The sequence below is a fragment of the Tachysurus vachellii genome, chromosome 6 (assembly GCF_030014155.1).
Source record: "Tachysurus vachellii isolate PV-2020 chromosome 6, HZAU_Pvac_v1, whole genome shotgun sequence".
In the NCBI taxonomy this organism is placed as follows: domain Eukaryota; kingdom Metazoa; phylum Chordata; class Actinopteri; order Siluriformes; family Bagridae; genus Tachysurus; species Tachysurus vachellii.
This window is the reverse complement of record NC_083465.1, coordinates 1,634,739-1,660,037: the sequence shown is the minus strand read 5'-3', so window position 1 is coordinate 1,660,037 and position 25,299 is coordinate 1,634,739. Positions and strand designations below refer to the sequence as shown.

General features: G+C 43.1%; 1 protein-coding gene across 4 annotated transcripts in view; it reads left to right on the top strand.

The window, feature by feature from the left end:
* The first annotated feature begins 427 nt into the window (after positions 1-427).
* kcnh5b (potassium voltage-gated channel, subfamily H (eag-related), member 5b) overlaps positions 428-25,299 on the top strand; it is a 39,365-nt gene continuing 14,493 nt past the window's right edge. The window contains exons 1-7 of one of the 4 annotated variants that reach the window (XM_060871690.1): positions 428-640; positions 3,407-3,530; positions 7,211-7,317; positions 8,333-8,461; positions 13,960-14,078; positions 15,928-16,320; positions 19,291-19,720. In XM_060871690.1, coding sequence (XP_060727673.1) covers positions 568-640; positions 3,407-3,530; positions 7,211-7,317; positions 8,333-8,461; positions 13,960-14,078; positions 15,928-16,320; positions 19,291-19,720 — 1,375 coding nt within the window. In that variant the 5' untranslated portion in view covers positions 428-567. Of the gene's footprint in view, positions 641-3,406; positions 3,531-6,151; positions 6,283-7,009; positions 7,038-7,210; positions 7,318-8,332; positions 8,462-13,959; positions 14,079-15,909; positions 16,321-19,290; positions 19,721-25,299 lie in introns of those variants that run through there. The other 3 variants (XM_060871689.1, XM_060871692.1, XM_060871691.1) reach the window with 3 other exon arrangements.

The window sequence follows — 25,299 nt, the reverse complement described above, 5'->3', positions numbered from 1 at the left end:
TCTCTCTCTCTCTCTCTCTCTCTCACACACACACACACACCCCAGACACACACTCACACACTCACTCACTCACTCTCACACACACTCACACTCTCTCTCTCTCTCTCTCTCTCTCTCTCTCTCTCTCTCTCTCACACACACACACACACACACACACACACACACTCTCTCTCTCTCTCTCTCTCTCTCTCTCTCACACACACACACACACTCACTCACACACACACCCCAGACACACACTCACACTTTCTCTCCCACACACACACACACACACACACACCCCAGACACACACACACTCTCTCTCACACACACTCACACTCTCTCTCTCACACACACACACACGCTTCGCTTCGGAGACGGAGCTGATTGCACATTTATGTTGTTGTTGTATTCTTTTTTCTCTCTTTTTGTTTAAAGTGCTACACACAGCAGAGACAGGGAAAAGCGCGCGGGCGTTACCATGAGCACGAGCCTCACCGCCCCGGCGCTTCACGCCGCACGCGTCCGTGTCCGCTTGGCGCGCGTGCAGCGCGAAACGGTTCTTCGCTGAAGCGCGAGCAGCAGCGATGCCCGGCGGAAAGAGAGGACTCGTGGCGCCGCAGAACACTTTCCTGGAGAACATCGTCCGGCGCTCGAGCGGTGAGAAGCGCGTTTGGTTTTATTTGTTTCAGCATCACTTGGTGCACAAACTGCACGCACCCGCAACTTACCGAGATCTTACCGAGAGCTTGCGCGCGCGCTTTATACCGTATTTTATTCCCTGGCACGAGATGACAGGCGTTCTGTTTTCCTTTATTTCATCAAAATAAAATCCTTTAACTAAGTCATTAGATACACCGTTAAAGTGCGGAGGAATTTACTGAATAATTAATGAGGAGTTGACTCGAGGGCGCACGGGACACATCTGTCTCACAGGAATTCGGCTTCCACAACACAACTTTCTGACCAGATGTGCCAGATGTCATCATACAGAGTTTATCCAGACTTACATAAGTGGATGCTGTTGGTATTGTTGCAATGAAATCTCTTAAGTACAATAAACAAAGAGCAACAACTAATGTATGAGTGTATTAGGGCTATAGTATAAAATATATAACATGCAGTGATACTGAGTATAAAACACATGTTTTCGGTTCTCATCAATACTGATATTGATCCTGACTGTTTATGTTCTCACATGATTCACATTGGATCATGTGTGATGGACCAAAAGATCTCACATGATTCACATTGGATCATGTGTGATGGACCAGAAGATCTCACATGATTCACATTGGATCATGTGTGATGGACCAAAAGATCTCACATGATTCACATTGGATCATGTGTGATGGACCAAAAGATCTCACATGATTCACATTGGATCATGTGTGATGGACCAGAAGATCTCACATGATTCACATTGGATCTTTTTTTATCACATCGGTGTGTGGACATTTTATTTCTGATATCCACTGGACATTCGGACACACGCGTTAAATAAAACGTGTGTTTTATTCTGACTGACACACACACACACACACACACACACACACAAGCAGTAAATACACAGAAACGTTTCTGAGTTCAAGATCAGGTCACTACAGCAGCTTGTAGTCCTGTAAGTCTGGGCTTTAGTAGAGTTTATTGTTAAACCTGAGCTGGGTTTAGTACAGGTCTAGCTTAGTACAGGTCTAGTTTAGTACAGGTGTGCAGCTTGAAGCTTATGTGCCTGACAAAAACATCCCTACAAAGTCCATAAAATATCACTCCATCACACAGGTTATTGGAAAAATATTGGCTTTGTGCCAATAGTGAGCAAGAAATCCAGTTAATCATCATCTCGCTCTCTGCTTGCTCACAATAAAATGACGTTGCACTACAGTTACACTACTTTAGTGCTTAGCTTATAGGCTTACAGTACACTTACCACACTTCCTAAATTCTGTGTGACATTTGTAAAATAAACTCGAGCGAGTCTCACGTGCTTTGTACTTTTCCTGTGAGAGGTTTTTTGGGGGAGTTTTACACTTTGAAATCTGACATTTTCTGACATGGATTTAATGTCAGCCCTTTCAGGAGAAAGACGACGAGTTTGTGTCCTCCGGCGACTCACTGCTGTCTGTTCAGTCCTTTCCTTACGGTTTAAATGCATACAGTCCTGCTGTATTAAGTTAATAATACCGTGATGAATTAATCTGAGCACCATGGAAGCTTTTGCTGCTTAACAATACAAATGACTATAAAACACGTTGACTTGATTGTTATAGTCTGTTTCAAAGGAGATGGCTGCTTCATAGATTTCATAATGGAGGACGCAGACTTTAGAGAGAGAGAGAGAGAGAGACAGAGAGAGAATACAGTACAGTCTGGATTTCACCTAATTCCTGCAAAAACGATGAACATTTTGTTATAGTGTTTTAAAGCCATTAAAATGTATTAACGTTAATGCGTGTGTGTGTGCGTGCGTGTGCGTGTGTGTGTATGTATGTGCGTGCGTGTGCGTGTGTGTGTATGTATGTATGTATGTGTGTGTGTGTGTGCATGTATGTATGTGTGTGTGCGCACGTGCGTGTGTGTGTGTGCGCGTGTGTGTGTGCGCATGTGTGTGTCACGTTAATAATGGTTCTGGTTCATTCACACTAACCACTAAAGCTGTGTGATTGATATCTGATTGCATGAGGAAGATACCGGAGAAGTAATTCTCTCTCTGGAAACACCATCAGTGACAGTACAGAAACATGTTGAGACACACACACACACACACACACACACACACACACAGATGTCCACATACAGTAAACAAACACGACAAAACATTTCATCGATCCCAAAACGAATCTTCAGCCAGGAAGCTGATGATCAGTCAGGTTATGTTGGTGTTGTGCTTTCAGACTGTGGTCTTGTTTATGTGTTTTAAACGTACAGGTCCACTTGTAATTCCTGGTGTTTTCCTGCTCTGGAGCTTCTCGTAATCCTGCTCTTGAGCACTGGAACACTGACAGGTGAATCAGGTGTTAGAGCGGAATAATCACTGTCTGTTTGGGAACACGATCCAGAACAGTTTGCTTGTTGATGTATTATTTTAAACATTTCCATCATGGGTCAGTTTTGTCCGTTGGTATTTTGGGACTTTGGTTATTGTACAGTATGTAATCTGTAATCTTCAGAAACGTCTTAGTCAGGGTCAGTGAGGTAACAGAGATCGGAGCAGCTCAGATATCTCCGTTCCTCAGCTCTTCTTGGGGGATCGGTAGACACTGTGATTCTTTCCCTGTTTAACCCCATTGTCATATTCTGGCTGTATCTCCAGTGGGCACTGTGGGTTGGTCCAGATGGCACACACCTTCCCCAGCTCTTCTCAGTGCTCCTGGCTCTTTTAGGAATTGACTTTTCCCTCCTGTTTTTCTCCTTTTTCTTGCTCAGAGACTAGTTTTCTGCTGGGGAACGCTCAGATCGTGGAGTGGCCCGTGGTCTACAGTAATGACGGCTTCTGCAAGCTGTCAGGATATCACAGAGCAGAGGTCATGCAGAAGAGCAGCACGTGCAGGTGAGAGCGTGCGTTCGGACACAAAGGCAGCCATAAAGGCGATTTCCTCTTTATTCAGCACCCAGACATCATGCACACACACTCATCTACACCTGACGCAGTTTCACACAGTGTATCACTGGAGACTCCTTCCTGAAAAGATAAACACCTCATCATAGAAAGCTTTAAATAGCAATACGACATCTGATTTGACTCATTAAGCTTATGTGGAGCGTCATTCAGGAATATGATCTGTCTCTCCAGGTAATCGAAGCCTTCTGTCCAATCAGAATCCAGAATTCAGCATCACGTTGGTTTTGGTTTAATCTAACTCATAATTCTCGTATATCTCACTTGTTGCTATGTTTAGCTCTTGAAGTGTGTGTGTGTTTGTGTGCGTGTGTGTATGTATGTGTGTGTATGTGTATGTGTGTGTGTGTGCGTGTGTGTACGTGTGTTTGTGCATGTGTGTATGTGTGTATGTATGTGTGTGTACGTGTGTTTGTGCATGTGTGTATGTATGTGTGTGTGTACGTGTGTTTGTGCATGTGTGTATGTGTGTATGTATGTGTGTGTGTGTATGTGTACGCGTGTTTGTGCATGTGTGTATGTGTGTATGTATGTGTGTGTGTGTGTGTGTGTATGTGTGTGTATGTGTACGTGTGTTTGTGCATGTATGTATGTGTGTGTGTATGTGTGTGTGTGTATGTGTACATGTGTTTGTGCATGTGTGTATGTGTGTATGTGTGTGTGTGTGTGTGTACGTGTGTGTGTACGTGTGTTTGTGCATGTGTGTATGTATGTGTGTGTGTGTGTGTGTGTGTGTGTGTACGTGTGTGTGTACGTGTGTTTGTGCATGTGTGTATGTGTGTGTGTATGTGTGTGTGTGTATGTGTACATGTGTTTGTGCATGTGTGTATGTGTGTATGTGTGTGTGTGTGTGTGTGTATGTGTACGTGTGTTTGTGCATGTATGTATGTATGTGTGTGTGTGTATGTGTACATGTGTATGTGTGTATGTGTGTGTGTGTGTGTGTGTGTGTATGTGTACGTGTGTTTGTGCATGTGTGTATGTGTGTATGTGTGTGTGTGTGTGTGTGTACGTGTGTGTGTACGTGTGTTTGTGCATGTGTGTATGTATGTGTGTGTGTGTGTGTGTGTGTGTGTGTGTGTATCGCAAACACAAAACACCCCCACCACAGTGACTAGCTACACAAGCCCCAGAGGAAACAATCGATCTGCGTTAATAGAACACGTGAAAGCGTGTAGCTTTGGGTTTGCCATGTTTGTCGTAGTCAAGCAGTGGAAACCTCCTCGGAGGCCGAGACGCAGCTCTGAACCCCAGAGCAGACGTCTTTGGGGGAAAACCATTAAAGCGAACAGAGAAAGAATTCATTTCTCCATGGTAACGCAACATTTGGATTTGTCCTCGTCTCCTTTTTTGATGAGTGACACTTTCATTCCTGCCACGATGAGCAGTGAGCGAGCTGTCAGGGTTCAGGTGTGGCTCTGCCCCGGGGACCATGTGCTCTTGTTTATATTTGTGTCTCTGTCCCATGTGCTCAGTGTGTTGATGTTTTGGTTCTAAGCTCCGCTGGTGGTGGTGTCACAAGTAGTCTGACCTTACTATAGGAGAACGGAAAAAAAAATATATACTTCATTCATTCATTCATCTTCTACCGCTTATCCGAACTACCTCGGGTCACGGGGAGCCTGTGCCTATCTCAGGCGTCATCGGGCATCAAGGCAGGATACACCCTGGACTGAGTGCCAACCCATCGCAGGGCACACACACACACTCATTCACTCACGCAATCACACACTACGGACAATTTTCCAGAGATGCCAATCAACCTACCATGCATGTCTTTGGACCGGGGGAGGAAACCAGAGTACCCGGAGGAAACCCCTGAGGCACGGGGAGAACATGCAAACTCCACACACACAAGGCGGAGGCGGGAATCGAACCCCCAACCCTGGAGGTGTGAGGCGAACGTGCTAACCACTGTTTCAGATCGCTCAAGACATCTGAGTTTTATATCAGGGTTTACAGTCAGGTGATTGGTGGTCATGTTACATGTATACACTGAAACACAGCGGCACTAATACACTTCACCGCTCTGTTAATGTTAGTACACTATTTAAGCATGCACCAGTTTGTAAATAGCCCCAAATAAACATTATGAATTGTAGGAATCGTTTAATCCGAATCAGACCTGCTTGATGTTTTCAGGAACTTTTTCAGAACAAAACTGTAGATCAGAGAAATTTGTGTGGTGAAAAAGACTTTAAACCCTCCTATGAAGATTGAGCGATATTCGTCTAATTATTACTGAATAAAACAAAGAGTGTTTGAAAACCTTGACTTTGGGAGCTAGATGAGCTCTAATAAAGTTCCCTCGTCACAATGTAGGAGGCGGAGCCTAACGGTCCAACATGGCTGCCTTCCCAAGGTGAAGTGCAGTGTTTACAGTTTATAGTTCATACAGTAGTTCAGTTTTCTAGATGACAGTAAGTGTCAGTGTGTGTGTGTGTGTGTAAATATTTCATTTGTGTTCCTCTGAACAAACACAAGACCCCTGAAATGTTTTGCTGACTGTCTGCATTTAAGTTAAAGATGAAACGGTGCACGTTTGTTTTTGCCACCAAACCCTTTTCTGTAAGCGATAACTTTATAAGTGTGAAAGTTTATAACTCTTGTAGGTGAGGGCTTATTCATCTCGACAGGCTGCTCTGACAGTGTGGCTGCTCTCCATGACGCTTCAAATGAGCTGGTGAAATGTGTTATTCTTTACATCCTGCTGGGCCGTGCGTTTTCCTGTCTGTTTGTGTGTGTGTGTGTGTGTGTGTGTGCATGTGCTCCTGACAGATGGGTTAGACAGGTGTGTATTTACACATGTATATGTTTGTGTAGGTGGAAAAATGAGACAGGTGTGTGTGTGTGTGTGTGTGTGTGTTCCATCGTTACTTAGGAGTCTCAGACTAAACGGACCCCACTGTGGTTACCATGGCGAATGTGTTTTTATATGAGGTCATCTGTAATAATTAATAAATTTGTATGTGTTTGTGTGTGTGTTGGGACTGAGTGTGTATGTGTGTGTGTTGTGTGTGCTTGTGTGGCTCTCAGGAAGGAGTCTCCAGTGTCAGTGCTCTGTAACAGTCACTTTTGGTTTTCTGATATCTTCAGGCTTTGGTTTTTCTCTGTAACTTTACAAGCGGCATTTTTTGGTCTTATTAACGTCCATGTTAGTCTACAGTGATATTTATATAATTTACAAATACTTCACATGATCACTTGCCAGTGAGGACTCAGGACTGCCCCCTTGTGGATATCAACAGTAATGCACCAGTTTGAATGATGAGTGACAGCTGTGGACATACCAAAAAAAAATCTCTCTCTCTCTCTCTCTCTCTCTCTCTCTCTCTCTCTCTCTCTCTTTCTCTCTCTCTCTCTCTCTCTCTCTCTCTCTCTTTGTCACTCACTTTCTCCATCTCTTTGAGACATTCACACTCTTTTATCTTTCTCAGTGTCCGTTCTTCTCTTCCACTTTTTATTTCTGTTTTGTCTTCCCTGAGAAGTTTCCTTTATATTTCCTGACATCTTGACTCTCTCTCTCTCTCTCTCTCTCTCTCTCTCTCTCTCTCTCTCTCTCTCTCTCTCTCTCTCTCTCTCTCTCTCTCTCTATCTCTCTCTTTGTATAGTTTTATGTACGGCGAGCTGACGGATAAGAGGACCATAGAGAAAGTGAGACAGACCTTCGACAACTATGAGTCCAACTGCTTTGAAGTTCTGCTTTACAAAAAGAATAGTGGGTGTTCAATTCTCTCCTCTGTACTGCTCTCTCTCTCTCTCCCTCTCTCTCTCTCTCTCTCACTCTCTCTCCCTCTGTCTCTCTCTCTCTCTTACACACACACACACACACACACACACACACACACACACACACACACACACACACACACACACACACGGTGAATATTCATAATCATTGTGAAAATCTTCAGTGATTATTTTTGGAACGTCACTGGTTATAGCTTTTGACGTCCCACATCGATCACAGTGACTCTGTTCATCTGATCATCAGCAGCCGGCGGCTGGTTGCGTGTCGAGATGTGCGTTAGACGACAAGACGAGTCTAACTCTCATCCTTAACGGCCGAGTCCTCGAGTGTCTGTCTGTTTTTTCGCGCTACATGTTTCCCTGCATTTCAGATCGATCCTTTGTGGCTATTTGTAACATTTCTGAGACGTGAGATGCCAAATCAAGATGAGATGTGAGATGAATCACATTATTTCCCCATCGTGATCAGTTCCTGATGGCATCCATAAACACACAGATGTTCTCAAACAATCAGATAGGAAGTTTGTGTCTGTTGTCAGACGATATTTAGCTCTTTTTACGAATCAGTGATGAAGAACAATATATTGTAAAGTTAAGGACTGATACGCACACCTACAAGGCCACACCTACAAGGCCACACCTACAAGGCCACACCTACAAGGCCACACCTACTATTCTGGGACCCGGATAAACAAATGCCATCGTAATTTGAACTGACATGAACAAAGTCCATGCCTACTTCAGTGGGCACAAAGTCCAGACTGACAAGCACAAAGGCCACACCCCCATCACTGACGCCTCCTTTACTGGGAGTGACAGCAACATAGACCACATCTACTTCTATAGCCTTAATGGGAGCAAAGGCCACGCCCCTTCATACAAGACCAACACTTTACATGTCCATATATTTATGTATGTATATAATTCTTCCTGCATGTGTTTGATGTTTTCTCTTCTGACGTATGTCTTCTGACCCGATCCAGGAACGCCGGTGTGGTTCTACATGCAGATTGCACCAATCAGGAACGAGAATGACAAGGTGGTGCTCTTCCTGTGCACCTTTAAAGACATCACTGCGTTTAAGCAGCCTATTGAGGATGAGAGCACCAGAGGTGGACACACACACATATACACACACACACACGCACACACACGTACATACATACACACACGCGCACACACACGTACACACACGTACACACATACATACACACACGCACACACACGCACACACACATACACACACGCACACATACGTACACACACACGCACATACACACACGCACACATACACACACACGCACACATACACACACGCACACACACACGCACACACATACATACACACACATACATATACACACGCACAAACACACATGCACACACACACACGCACACACACACACACATACATACACGCACGGACACACACACACACACACACGCACACACACACACATACATACACACACATACACACACACACAATACACACACACACATACATATAGATACATACACACACATGCACACACACACGCACACACATACTCACACACATACACACACATACTATACACATACACACACATACTATACACACACATATAAACATACATATACATACACACACATACACATACATATACACACACACACGCACACATACACACACACGCACACATACACACACACACACACATACACACACATACACAAACATACACACACATACATACACATACATACACACACACAAATACATACACACACACATACACACACTCTTTAGTTATTTATTTAGCTTTTTTTAATAACTTAGACCATGATAAAACTGAAAGCCTTATGCACCTGAAGTCGTGCAAAATAGAGATAAAAAAGCTACAGAATACCTAATAACCCTAGTTGCTGAGAAAATAACCACAAACTGTTTATTTGAGGAGTTCATAAGCATTGCGTAAATCTTTCGTGCTGAATGATTGATGTCAGGTGTGTGGGGACTCTACTGAGGTGATGAGAGATTTCCTGGAGCAAATCATTGTTTAACTTTTCTAAGCTTTTTTTTTTCTTCCACATTAATGAAGTTTCGATACAATTATTCCTTATACTGTATATTCCATAGCTGACATATGGGCTTTATAAATAACTGACAGAGTTAAGTGTTATAATCGTTTGAAATGAATAAACACGTGAAAATTACCACACGTTAAACTTCATATCATCTGTCATACTTTGTATTACATTTTTAACATGATGAGATGAAAGACACCTTGCATGAACCTTCCAGCGTTGTCAATGATCCGTGATTAAAGACCTAAAATATTCACCCTATACAGTAAATATCCACCAGAAGGTGTCGGTGCAGCATCCGGGTCACGGCACCACTAAGTCAAAGCATCAAGATAAACTCAAACCACTTAAGCACATATAATCTTCCATAAATCGATGTACTGTATAGCACACACACACACACACACACACACGTTCAGGTCTTCCCTAAGCCTTCTGGCACACATGACCACATGTGTGTGCACTGATTTCCTAAGCCTTCTAAGGACTCCAGTTCATCATGTGACTCGTGTGACTCAGTGTCACACACGTGGGTCTGCATGTGGATGCATCTCGAGACAGACTTTGTCAGGAAATCTTTCTTTTTCGTCGCTATAAGTTTCGTTTTATGAGACACAAAAACAGCCTGAGCGAGCAAACATTACGTGCCGTTATGGCTGTCGGTGTTGATTAGAGTGTTAGAGAGATCTTTTTAACTGCCACAGACCTGATGTAGATGTGTGCATTTTCCCTGCATGCACACTAGTCACTTATTTCTCATTTTTAAAAAGTAGACGGGCGCGAAAGTAAAGTAAAGTAAAGGAGATTTATTATACCGGTGCAGGCCATTAAGCACCGTGTAGAGACGTGAATGAATTGAATAGTACACGAGCCTGAGGCAGTCGCAGACGCCGCGATTTTACCTTACAGTCGGTCTGTGTTTTGGGATACAGTTAAGTGTGTGTGTGTGTGTGTGTGTGTGTGTGTACATGGTTAGCTTGGTCCAGTGCAACCTAAATGTCTCTGGACTTCTTTTTTCTACAAATCTTTCTGTCCTTTTGATGAGACAAATCACAGTTATTGTACAGCACTTTCTTTTTCTTTTTTTAGAGGCTTTTCAGAAGCTAGCGTGTGCGTGTGTACAGTATGTGATGTCATCATCGAGTTCCCTTCGCAGTAATATCTCTTCTTTGGAATCCGAACTGTCCTGGAAAAATTCTCCACACAATGAAGTTTATGTACTGTAGTTTTACCAACCCGTTTGGTATTTATGATTTGCACACCAACAGGCGCGTATAAAGAAAAGGAAGTTGCTATTTTAACGTTGTCTGACCTGCACGTCTGAATCGTCGCACGTTCACTCGAAAGGTCAACGGTTCGGTTCAGTACAGGGCCGTAGCCATCATTTAAAAAGTGGGGGGGACGAAATGTCTAGTGTTATGTTTTTTTTTTTTCAGTTAACCCTTGTGCAAATGACAGGTTTTATTTTTAATCATGATTTTTTTTAATCATGCTTTATATGCGTTATGATTATATATGATTATAAACAGCTTGCTACTGGGACAGTACCCTTAAAAGGACATCTTTGTACCTTATTTACATTTTTTACATTACCCATCATCCTTTGCACCCCGTCATCCAGCATGTTTGTTTCCCGTCTTCACCTGTCTGTTCACCCGGACTCTATTTATACTCATCACATCTGTCTTCACTCATTGTCGGTTATCGTCTTTACTACGTTGTATGTATGTGTGATTTACCTGCTCCTTATTATTAAAATGACATCTTTAACGTCACTATTCGTCGTCCTCGTCTCTGTCGTGTACATACAGTGACACATACTCGATATTATGTAGAATTGGCAAAGTTAAACATGCTGTAAAATCTCAGTTCAACATTATCTTTATTCTTATTTGAAGGGTTTTGATAACACACTTGTTAAAACAAAAGACGTTATAAAAGAGTTTATATAACGTTTGTCAAAGCAGCTATTTTTCCTTATAATCCTTTAAATTAAAACTTGCTAATTATTCAACAAGAGCAACAAGCAGAGTTACTAAACATTGTCCCCCGCGTAATCTACGCCCCTGGTTCAGTATCACCTTTTCTACTCAAAATAAATGAATAATTTAGCAGGATTGTATAGTCTATAATTCCTTTATCCGATTCTTTCTTCAAACGCTAAGCCACAACTCCTGCTTACCTCAAATTACTGTCAGGGTTTAATACCAGAACCTGCCAAGCGTTCTTATAAAGGTGTCTCATGACTGTTTTGAAACTCTTACGATACTTGGTGCGGTGGATTTATGTGCACGTAAAAACACGAGACGTATCCGTACGATTGTGTGATTTAATGGGCTTTCAGTAACCTTTAATGAAGCACCGTGGGAAATCTAACACCTTTACAAGATAACAGACTATTACTGAGTCAGGTTTAAACCTCAGATAAGCCATTTCCTAAAGATGAAACACAGCACGCTGCCTTGTGACTCATGTGAAGTCAGAAGACTTTTGTGACGATCAGAATTGCCGTGGAGTGAAGAATAGCTGGTCAACGTGAACACAAACATCGGTGGTGGGAACCGAGAGCTCTCAGGAGAAAGTTAGAAGGAACCGGGAATTGACAAACTGAAAACTTGGACTCTGATATATCCCTTAGTAGATAGCCATCCCACACTGGACCATATGTTTTAGCGCCTCTCAACAGTGTATCTCCAGATAACAGTCATATCATTTTATTTTATATAAAGACTTTTCTTATCGTGATGCTGTTTAGTTAACACCAACATGCTTCCTACTTCAAGGCTGCGGTTTAAGCCTGATATCGTTTCTATTTCAGCACTAGAAATGTTTTGAAATGTCAAAGACATACAGTACAAGTTTAGATGGATAAAAACTTCAAAAAAATTCTGATGAATCATACACCCTGGTGTTGGGTGCCAAGTCTGCCTGAAATGCTGAAATGCGCCTGTTAATTAACCCTTTAGATATTTATAGTCATTAGCTATTCTCTGGGGGGTCACGGTGGCTTAGTGGTTAGCACGTTCGCCTCACACCTCCAGGGTTGGGGGTTCGATTCCCGCCTCCGCCTTGTGTGTGTGGAGTTTGCATGTTCTCCCTGTGCATCAGGGGTTTCCTTCGGGTACTCCGGTTTCCTCCCCCGGTCCAAAGACATGCATGGTAGGTTGATTGGCATCTCTGGAAAATTGTCCGTAGTGTTTGATTGCGTGAGTGAATGAGAGTGTGTGTGTGTGTGTGTGTGCATCATATCATAAAATTCATGCATCATAAACATCTCGGTGGTTAATAGAATATCGAATGTGTATCTCGGATATTGGTTAACTCGAAAACTCCAAAATAAAATCCGATCCGGCCAAAAAACATGAGGTCTCCTGCTTCTAGAGGAAGTCAACAAAGTACACTTACTCACTTGCGATTTCTCTCAGTGCCTCCGTACGTCCTTTTGAAGAACTTTTTCTTTAATCATTGATGAAGTGATGGAGGGTTACATCAAAGGAAGGACTTCTTTGGTCTTCTGCCTGTATATAAGATGGTAGCTTTATGACTTTTTAGTGATTCTGTGTCAAGGTGCCTCTACTTCAGCCGGCCGAAAAAGAAAAGTCAGAAAAGTTCTTTTGGAAAATGAAATGGTTGGTGGGAAAGGTGTGCACCCTCTCTCTCACTCACTCATCTTCTACCGCTTATTCGAACTACCTCGGGTCACGGGGAGCCTGTGCCTATCTCAGGCGTCATCGGCCATCAAGGCATGATACACCCTGGACGGAGTGCCAACCCATCGCTGGGCACACACACCCTCATTCACTCACACACTACGGACAATTTCCCAGAGATGCCAATCAACCTACCATGCATGTCTATTGACCGGGGGAGGAAACCGGAGTACCCGGAGGAAACCCCCGAGGCACGGGGAGAACATGCAAACTCCACACACACAAGGTGGAGGTGGGAATCGAACCCCCAACCCTGGAGATGTGAGGCGAACGTGCTAACCACTAAGCCACCGTGCCCCCCCCCAAGAAGGAGCAGATTAGTTTTGTTATATAAATTAACGTTACAGGGAAAAACTACAACTGTATTCCAGCTACAGTCCATAACTGTGTGTAAGGTTTTCTACAAACAACAGCTCCCTCTTGTCCAGCTATAATCGCCACCTTCTTTAGCAGAACTGCAGAAGGCTCTTGGATGTGTGGAGATATTTTTAAGGCTATCACTTTTACTTCTGTCCACTAAGAGAAACACATAGGTTTAGCTCAAAAGGTGTATTGTATAGTATAGTAACGTAATTTCTAGGGAATCTCAAGTTTTGTGTTGCTTTCATGAGGCTGGGTCTGTTGCGTGACAGTGATTTTAATCCAAATCTGCGTAGCTTCATCTTTAAGTTAGTCATTGCGGTGTAATCTCAATAGGATCTCTGTATCAGGATTTGCAGCCTTTCGTGGAATCCTGTTTATTAGAATCCTGTCTCACATTTGGGGTCACTTGGAGTCACCAAGTCTGATGCAAGGTTCACTTTGATGTTATATTCCGTCTCCTCCTGCAGGCTGGGGGAAGTTCGCCAGGCTCACTCGTGCTCTGACCAACAGCCGGAGCACCAACCAGCAGCTGACACCTATGAGCAAGCCTGACGTCACCTCCCACAAAACCTCCCGACTCGCAGAGGTGAGTGCTCGTGTACAAGACACGGATAGACGGCAGCACAAACGAGTTAATCCTGACCGTGAAAATAAATTCAGATCAAATACCAGAACTCTCCTTGACCAAGATCTTTTAGTCCTCAACACGTAGATTAGGTCTGTGCTGAGTAGGGTTGCAAAATTCCGGGAATTTTCAAGGTTGGAAACTTTCCATGGGAATTAACAGGAATATATGGGAAGTAACGGGAATATATGGAATTAAACTGGGAATTAAAAAAAAAATGCAGAGTTGCCTATAACAAGGAACTTAAATGTAGTTAAAAAAAATCTTGCAGCATAATTTTGTTTAAAAGAACAAGATTTAATGCAAATTAAGTTGAATTTGTTCCCTGCGTTCCTCGTCCACTCGCACACAGCACACTGCTTACTGGAGCGCCATCGAGGCCAAACCCCCCCGCATGTACGTACATTCTTCCATAACATGCACAGTAACACTTTATTTTAGGGTCATTTAACTAGTTGCTTATTAGCATGAATATTAATAGAATATTTATTAGTACTTATTAAGCACATATTAACGCCTTATTCTGCATTACCTTATACTGCATCCTTAATTGTACCCAATACCTAAACTTAATAACTACCTTACTAACTCTTAATAAGCAGTCAATTAGGAGTGTTACCACATGCACAGATAATTTGATGACCCTCCACATCCCCCCCCCCCCCCCATATCACTTACGGGGGGGTTCGCCTCCATTTTACATGCACTGACCACCACAGAAGCAGAGACCTAATAAGCTTGAGAAAAAATGCTTCATTTTACATTTTGATTGGGACTTTCTTTAGAAGGGCAAGAAGGATTTTACAGCAATCATAGGGAAATATGTTTATTACAATTATTAAGTTTATCATGTTTATTACAAGCATAATAATGTTTATTATGCTTTTGTGTTACTCAATGAAATAATCAATTAAAGTTCTACTTACAATTAAATCAGTCAAGACGTCATTTTTAAAATTTGTATTACCTTGCATGCACGTCTGCTTATGACCAAACAAAATGTTTATTTATGTTTGTATATGATATAGTGTATATACATTTCCTTATATTTCCAAATAATTTCCATAAATTCCCGTAAAGTTTCCCATTTGGAATATTCCCAAAATTCCCCAGATTAAGTTCCTGTCAATAGTTTCCGGAAATTCACCGGAAACTTTCCGCCCCTTTGCAACCCTAGTGTCGTTTAGGTAAAAGTATCTGCCACGAAACGATGGGAGTAAATTAAAGTAGTTGTGTTGAGAATAATTAAGTAAAGAATTCGTGTCATTTTATGACTCGTCATAACAAGGATTGTGCCGTTGTCTTACATCCTTGCACACAAACAAAGTTACAAGGACAAAGTTGTAACAGAACCACAGACACTCAAAGACATACACGTACACACAAGGACATTACTGTAACCGTATCGTTTACTTTCCCCGGCTCGCACTTTGCCTACACCATTTCCATCTCCCGAGCCTCGCTAGCAGATTAATAATTTACGCTTCGTCCCTGTTTCTCTCCGTCACAAAATAACCGATGTGACTTTCCGATGCATGTGGGTGGTGTGAGCTCTCGGTGTTATCTTTCAGACCCTTTAATGAGGGCTTGTGATGTTTATAATGCTTTAATATTTTGTCTCGTATTAACGACGAGTAGGTTTATGATTCCACTGGTGTGTTACAACTGTTTGATGCTTACACTTCATCCCGGTCCATAACACATGCTACTCCTACACTCCTCCATCTGTTTGTTCCGTTCATGTTTTTTTTTTCATTTATCTTTTTGATAATTTTTCTGTGTTCATCTTAAGAATCCTATATGCTCTCAGGTGCTTCAGCTTGGCTCTGAAATCCTGCCCCAGTACAAGCAGGAAGCTCCTAAGACACCGCCTCACATCATCCTCCACTACTGTACCTTCAAGACCACGTGGGACTGGGTGATCCTCATCCTCACCTTCTACACGGCCATCATGGTGCCCTACAACGTCTCCTTCAAGACCAAGCAGAACAACGTCACCTGGCTGGTGCTGGACAGCGTCGTGGACGTCATCTTCCTGGTGGACATCGTGCTCAACTTCCACACCACTTTTGTCGGCCCAGGAGGCGAGGTCATCTCCGATCCCAAGCTGATCCGGATGAACTATCTCAAGACCTGGTTTGTGATAGACCTGCTCTCCTGCCTGCCTTACGACATCATCAATGCTTTCGAGAACGTGGATGAGGTCAGTATCAGTAGGTTGATTCTCAAGATCGAAAGAGAAAGCGATAGTCAGGCTAAGGCTAAGGTGGTCCGTAGTCGGTAATATGGTATGTCGTACCCTTAAGTGACGCCTTGCTGCAAAAGGTCATCAGGATTTCTCTCAGATTCTCTCCATCACCATTCTGGAGAGATATGCAATCCAAACAGTCTGAATGGAGAGGTGTTTCCACTCGCATGCAACTAGACCTGCACTATGTACAGTCCAGAGTGTGTTGAGCTTGAACACATTAGGAGATCAGAAATTTCTGAATCAGGAGATGAGATCAGCAGAACCATACCGTGATCAAAGTAACCGAGGTCACTCAGATTTGTTTCCCGATTCTTGAAGCTTCTTGACTTCGATCTGCATGAATTCACGCCGATACCTGATTGGCTGATTGGATAATCGCATGAATTTGCAGGTGTAAAGGTTCCTCTGCGTAAATATTTTGGATGCACACCAAAATCTTGACAATTAATGTACGTCAGATGAAGTGGACTAACAGCGGAAATTTTCCTCCAGACCTTGTTGGAGTTTTCTAAAGTGCCTCATGGATATCAGATTCCAGAGCATAAGCGCTGTTCAGGAGCCTTTCTGAGGCTGAACAGAGACTTAAAGGATTAAACCACAAGTCTTGTTGCTTTGATTCACTGATAGTAATTTTTCTTAGTGTTCTGGGTGACTGAAAATCCTCACATAACCCTCAGAGTCAAAGCTCTTTCAGTCCTAATCTTTCCCCTTAACAAACCCAGCATCCACAGATCATGACATTTCTGTAGCTGTAGGCGATCGCTCCCGGAGCGTAGCTTTAGCCTTAGCATTTGTCAGCGTGAGCATTAGTTAAAGACTCACTGTAAAATGTAAGTTCAAAAATTAACACACTTCAACAAAATATTCCTTAATTATCCCAAGTAACATGGCTTAGATAAAATAAATAAATAAATAAATAAAAAAAACACACATTTTATTAATAATGTTGGTTTTGCGACCTCCAGCTTCGTGCCCTAAGCTCTTACTAAAAGTATTACATAAAAAAAAAAAAATTCTTCCTCAGGGAGAAAAACACAAATTTCTCAGTGGTAAAAAAAAATCTACAAGGCTAAAGGCTAACGCTAAAGGCTAACGCTAAACGCTAACGCTAAACGCTAATCGCTAACATTAATATAAATCAGTGTAACAATGACTGGAAGGTTGAATTAAAACCACAGAGATTTTTAATCTCTTTAACCCTTTAATTGAACTACACTCGGATTTGTTTTATGTTTCGCTTGCTGTGAATAAACACGGACTCTTTCCATCGCATGGAGTATTAGCGGGTCTTAGCGAGAATTAGCGATACCAGCCTTAGCCGAACTTAATATAAAAACTACTCGTTTATGGTGAACTTTGCGTTTTCCGTCCCCGAGAATCTGTCTGCAAGATATTTCAGTCGTTTATCTTTAAAGACTCTCCTTAGCCCATTGATTGATGGGATTATATTATCAGCACAAACCGAGCTATGAATCTCGCCAATCTTGTTGTCAGTGTAATGAGCCGTGTGGCTTCCAGCAGACAAAACAATAAAGAAAACCAGAAAAAGACGTCCGTAGAAATGTACAAAAGATACAGAAAGCGATGATTTCTGGAGCAATAAATTGGAGCATTTTAAATTTTATATATATATATATATATATGGCTCCACTTTTATTGTGTCGTTTTTTTTATTTACATCACAGTTCCTGTATGTAGTCCCTTCACCTGCTGATGCAGCGTCTGAATAAGGAATCAAGACCGTGCGTCCTGCTGTTATAGGAAATGAATCAGTCGCAGGGTGGTGTGATGAAGTGGACTTGCCGGAACCAGACGGAAAATGATTGATTAACGCTAACAGCACAACCTGATTTAAGTTTTTATTTCCACCGTTTTTTTCATTTATTGACAAATGATATATGTCAGGGGGGCACGGTGGCTTAGTGGTTAGCACGTTCGCCTCACACCTCCAGGGTTGGGGGTTCGATTCCCACCTCCACCTTGTGTGTGTGGAGTTTGCATGTTCTCCCCGTGCCTCGAGGGTTTCCTCCGGGTACTCCGGTTTCCTCCTCCGGGCCAAAGACATGCATGGTAGGTTGATTGGCATCTCTGGAAAATTGTCCGTAGTGTGTGATTGTGTGAGTGAATGAGAGTGTGTGTGTGTGTGCCCTGTGATGGGTTGGCACTCCGTCCAGGGTGTATCCTGCCTTGATGCCCGATGACGCCTGAGATAGGCACAGGCTCCCCGTGACCAGAGGTAGTTCGGATAAGCGGTAGAAAATGAATGAATGACGTATGTCATGAAGCAGATAAACATTTAGGGACGAGTAAACATGAAACATCTATCATTCGTGATCTTCATAATTTTCTTCAGGGCAGCTGTTACTAAAAATCACAAAACTCCTGTGTCCTGAAGATGTTACTACAGCGACGATAAGAAGAAGAAAAAGCAGAATGAACGAACGAATAAAAAAAAGTAAATGATACGAATGTCACCGCTGTCGTGTAGGATGAATGTAAAAACATGCAGCTCCTGGCTTTATTTCCTATAATTAGTATTTTTTTTTATTTCTCCGTGAACGCTTGGTAAAAAGCTCGGCTATTAAAGCGCTTCTTAAAGGCATGATTGCAATCAGAATAGAGATTGTTACAGATCGACCCAGACGCTATCTGTAGTATTCAAATTTGCACCCACTGATGTTTTTAAGTGGAGTAAATCTGCTGCTCACTTCATCCTAAAGGGCGCGAAAACTTCTGCAATTCCGCTTTACGTTTTTTTATTCAAATTAAAAAAACTCTCTTTGGCGGAACGGAGCTGTGGACACGAAGCTTGAGTCGTTGTTCGTTTGCAATAAAAAAAAAAACATACTTTATTAGTTAGGTATTAGTTATGAGAAACGGAGTCGAGTATAATTACACTTCCTCCTTCATCCTGTCTTCCAGGGCATCAGCAGTTTGTTCAGCTCACTAAAGGTGGTGCGTCTGCTCCGTTTGGGTCGCGTGGCTCGAAAGCTGGACCACTATCTGGAATATGGTGCGGCCGTGCTGGTCCTGCTGGTGTGTGTGTTCGGGATGGTGGCCCACTGGCTCGCCTGTATCTGGTACAGCATTGGAGATTACGAGGTCATCGACAAGCTCACTAACACCATCAAGACGGACAGCTGGCTCTACCAGTTAGCCGCCACCACCGGCTCTCCGTACCGCTACAACGTCAGCGGCTCTGGCCAGTGGGAGGGCGGCCCTGGGAAACACACGCTCTACATCACGTCCCTGTACTTCACCATGACGAGTCTGACGACCATCGGATTCGGGAACATCGCTCCCACCACTGACGGCGAGAAGATCTTCTCCGTGGCCATGATGATGGGAGGATGTGAGTGTGCACCTCTGTTTACTTCACCTGCTCTACATGTTCCTACTGTATATATCAAAGGTATGAAACGTTCCTAAACACTTCTACAGTAAGACGTTACTATAGAAACGTATTAGGATGTTCCAGAAAACGAATTAACACCTTCTGACCAATCAGAATCGAGATGCCAGCAGAGCCGCGTGTTCTATTTAAAACCGAGACGTTTCTATTAGTCCGTCTTTTACTTCCGCGGCTACGAGGCATCGAGATGCCTTTTAATTCTCGGCTCAGATCGATGTACTCCGTATCGTCGGCCGTCTCTTTCTCTTTCTATTTTCCGTACCCACAACCCTTCAGATCCCACAGTCCTGATCGATCGTGGCGTTTAATTCGATCGGCGGCCGAGAGAAGAGAGCGGGTCGGTGTGCCGAGTCAGCAAATCCCAGTTCACTCACGTTACCGAGCCATTTTTAAAGCCACGTATTTCTCATCCTGCAGCCTTGCATTGAGCTGCAGACATTTTTAGATGGAGTTTATTAGATTTTTTTAACATGCTGCAAGTGCAGGCTTCGTGACGCAAGCTCACAAAGTATTACATTACTAGGATGAAGTCTGTACTAAAATGTCTGCATACGTTTACGGAAAAAAACACTTAACGACAGCACAGTGCCGAGATGTAATCGTGTTCGTCTGGACAGTTATTTATATATAAAGTACTTTAGAAAATACTTACATTAAACCCTTATGTATTCAAAATTGACCAAACAAGGACAGTATGTTTGGATATAGTATATCTCCAACCCCACACTAAGCCTTTCCTCCACCTTCAAAAAAAACAAAAAACATTTGTAATGTTGCTCCCATTTAAAACAGTTTGGCTCAAGCCCAGACATTTTTAGGGTCATGATTGAGGACAATGTCCCGTCCAGAGACAAGCTGTTTCGTGTTGAGGTTTTGTTCAAACCGACCATCGAAAATACCCTCTCTAATGAATATGTTTTTTTTTTTCGTTGGTTGTTGCGTTAAATCTTACCCATATACAATAGTGCTATTTTCTGATTGGCTATTGTGTAGCCTCTTTTTTTTGATTGGCTGATAAGTGTCAGGCTCGACTAAGAACTCCAGAGGAGACGCGCTTGATTCCTGCCCGGTTCCATAGAGACAGCGGTGCGGACTGATACATTTTGGGTGCTGTGGCTTATTAAATATATGATAAACAGTCAAAGTTTTTCTGCATGAGAAATACGATTTGTGGCGGGAGAACATGAGAAAAGACCCAAATGCGTGACTGTCACTCTCGATGTGTGACACTTGACAGCCCTGGTTTTGTTTTATAGGAATATATGATAAATTGATATTAATGAGGGGGGCACGGTGGCTTAGCCTCACACCTCCAGGGTTGGGGGTTCGATTCCCGCCTCCACCTTGTGTGTGTGGAGTTTGCATGTTCTCCCCGTGCCTCGGGGGTTTCCTCCGGGTACTCCGGTTTCCTCCCCCGGTCGAAAGACATGAATGGTAGGTTGATTGGCATCTCTGGAAAAGTGTCCGTAGTGTGTGAGTGTGTGAGTGAATGAGAGTGTGTGTGTGCGCCCTGTGATGGGTTGGCACTCCATCCAGGGTGTATCCTGCCTTGATGCCCGATGACGCCTGAGATAGGCACAGGCTCCCCATGACACGAGGTAGTTCGGATAAGCGGTAGAAAATGAGAGAGTGAGAGAGAGTGAGTGATATTAATGAACAGATGATGATATTTGTTTCATGCTGTGGTCTGGTTGCTGAGTAAATCCATCCATCCTAAGTCCATCCAGCCTCGGCTCTCTGTTTCCTCCCATAGAAACTCCTCATCTAGTGGTTATGATGTATTTCCTGTTTTTTTGTGGCTTCTCATTAAGGTGGCAGTTATTGTACTTTTCATTTAATCAGCTTCAAGACAAAAGGGAGGTTCTGTAAGAGAAAGATGATCATAGCTGCTCCAGGGTGAGCGTAACGTGTTTCACGGATGTTCCGATACTTTAAATGCGTCTGTAAACGGATAAAAAGTGCGACATGTCGCTCATAACAACTCGCACGTATTGGCGTATTGATCATTTTTAAACATATGGACACCACCTCGTCCTGATTAACACACAGCACATGTTGGAGGAGACTAAAGTTCATCTTTAATCTTGGTTAATGCTCAGTTTATGGTCAGGTCACGGCATAGTTAGCAAGCGAAGGTGTTTCGCGCCATAACACCATCCAGAGATGAAAATAAATAATATCTGTTCAGTTGTTGTCCCTTTTCTCTGAGGACGACAGAGGGGAGTCAATACTTTATGCATAACATCAGGTTGGCTTTAGTGAAGTGATGACATCATTTTTTTTAAACCTTTCGGTCCTGTTTCTGTGGACCGGCGGATCGCTTACGAACACGCAGAGCTGTACGGAGTTTCAAAGCATCTTTAAGCAACGCAGAATAAATTGCTGTCGCTATCGTCTCCCTGCAGCTGTTTATTGTTTGTCAGGACGACGAGGTCCTTTTAGGCCTCATTATCAGCTGTTGCCGTTTATACAAATTCCCTACAGAGTGACTCTGTGTCCTCCTAATGGCTTTCCCACTCATCATTTCCACTCAACAAGTACAGCCTGTCATTAACTTCACACCAAACAATATCCCCTGAACACTGAAACGACGGTCTACACACACACACACACACACACACACACACACACACACACACATCTACTCGTCAGCACATGCCGTACTCTTTCTGACATTGGTGAATATTTCCTGGAACGACTGTCTCGCTGCTGAAAAATTATTCTAATTAATAAACCAACTCATACTTGTGTGTGTGTGTGTGTGTGTGTGTGTTATAAATTTCTGCCTCGTTTTAACGCGGTAACAGAAACTCTTTTGGAATGCATCACAACGCTTTAGGCTCTGTTGAGTTTTTATAAACACTGCAGATTGTGTGTAAGTTGGCGTATGGAAGACGATTACATGCCCTTAGGATCGAGGAGACATCAAGTCTCCTGTGTCAGGTTTCTCAGACAGATTAAAAAATTAACACAAATTTAATAAATTTGCAAGTCCACCTGCGTACAGCTTCTTATGTTGTCTGTGAGAAGGTTTGAGATCGTCTCAGTCGCAGGATTCTTCTAACACATTCTGACTAACTGCATCCTGGATGATTGTTTAGAACTGGAACCTGAACTGAGGGCCACGCCTCCTTCTCTGGGACTGACTTATACAGAGGCCACGCCTCCTTCTCTGGGACTGACTTATACAGAGGCCACGCCTCCTTCTCTGGGACTGACTTATACAGAGGCCACGCCTCCTTCTCTGGGACTGACTTATACAGAGGCCCCGCCTCCTTCACTGGGACCGACTTATACAGAGGCCACGCCTCCTTCACTGGGACCGACTTATACAGAGGCCACGCCTCCTTCACTGGGACTGACTTATACAGAGGCCCCGCCTCCTTCACTGGGACCGACTTATACAGAGGCCACGCCTCCTTCACTGGGACTGACTTATACAGAGGCCACGGCTCCTTCACTGGGACTGACTTATACAGAGGCCACGCCTCCTTCACTGGGACCGACTTATACAGAGGCCATGCCTCCTTCACTGGGACTGACTTATACAGAGGCCACGCCTCCTTCTCTGGGACTGACTTATACAGAGGCCACGCCTCCTTCTCTGGGACTGACTTATACAGAGGCCACGCCTCCTTCTCTGGGACTGACTTATACAGAGGCCACACCTACTTCTCTGGGACTGACATATACAGAGGCCACGCCTCCTTCACTGGGACTGACTTATACAGAGGCCACGCCTCCTTCTCTGGGACTGACTTATACAGAGGCCACGCCTCCTTCTCTGGGACTGACTTATACAGAGGCCACGCCTCCTTCACTGGGACCGACATATACAGAGGCCACGCCTACTTCACTGGGACTGACATATACAGAGGACACGCCTCCTTCACTGCTGGGACTGACTTATACAGAGGCCACGCCTACTTCACTGTAACTGACATATACAGAGGACACGCCTCCTTCACTGCTGGGACTGACTTATACAGAGGCCACGCCTCCTTCTCTGGGACTGACATATACATAGGCCACTATATATTTCAGTAATATCTGAAAGCCCAGGCAGCTTTTTGGTTCCTGGATTGCACACAGCCAAATGCTGTGTGTTTTTGCCCCTCTGGAGGGTAACTGGGTCTGTTATTTTGGAGATAAGTTGTAAATTTGTGTTGTTTTTGCTGTTGGTTTGTGTTATTAAACTCAGCGTAGCATGTGAGTGCAGCTGCCGCTGTTCATCGCACGTGTAGATCTCCTACAGCGCTTCACATTTTTTTATCATCAAACATACAGTTTTCCTTTCATTAGGCAAAAGCATAAAAGGCATGAAAAAGTCTGTGTAGGTATTTTACAAAGGAAACAGTAAGCTTTCGGACCGACTCTAATGCGACTTCCTCGCTTTGGACCATCCGTTACGTGCAGTAATAAAATAAAAGCTGTAAAAATCTAAACCTGAATTTGTTGGACTAAAATGATCCAACAGTGCTGTGCACAACACAGGTGTGTGTCTGTGATAAAAATGGGTGTATTATTTTCCTACAGCAGCACATCCAGAGTGATTTATTCCTCCTTTTACTAAGACTAACACAGAGAACCTGAAAAGAACAGAACCGAAGGCTAAATGGATTCCTGGCCTTTCAGAGGAACAGTAGAAACTTTTGTTATTAAGGACTAATGTGTGGATTAATAAGGAGCAGGTGTAAATAATGATCACGAGGAGCCTGGAGTGTGTGTGTGTGTGTGTGTGTGTGTGTGTGTGTGTGTGTGTAGGTGTAGGTGTTTTTTTTAATTATATCTTTCTTCGGTTTTTATGTCACGAGTTGTGTCGGAGTGTTTGCAGAACTATTTCAAATGAGGTTGCTATGGAGAAGAGCAGCGTGGTGAAGATGATGATGATGATGATGATGATGATGATGATGATGATTAAAGCAAAGCAAAAATCATTCCCATGGAGATGAAGGTTGAACTGTTGCGCATTCCTTCAGATAAGGTCGAAAATGCTTTCGGCACAAGTCACGTCTTTCCGTTTATCTCAGCAGAACGTGTCAGGAATTACCCGAGGAAGCTTTTCATGAGGGTTGGAATAATAACGGCGTCAACATTTTTGCATTTTTTGTTTTAAACATCCGAAAGGGAAAAAATATTCTTTGTGTAGTACCTGTGTAGGTATTATTTATATGATTAATTAATTAATTAATGACAGAGAACGCTGCAGCGATGGCTTCCGTGACGGTGTATTAATTTAGAATGAAGCGCATCGGGGCGCATCACCTAGTGGCGCGCGCGATGACGTCATCACGCAGGTGTGTCAAATAATGACGATACTTAATCCAATAAATGTGCTAAATTAAACACCTATTTTATGTAAAGTACGACTTGAAAATCAAACACTATTCAATGAATACTACAAAAATAAATGTAACATTTTTATAATACATTTAAATGTGAACTCGTTTGATAACACTTACTGTATTCAGTATATCACATTTGCAGCACCATGCGATCAAATCTAACGCACACGTGAG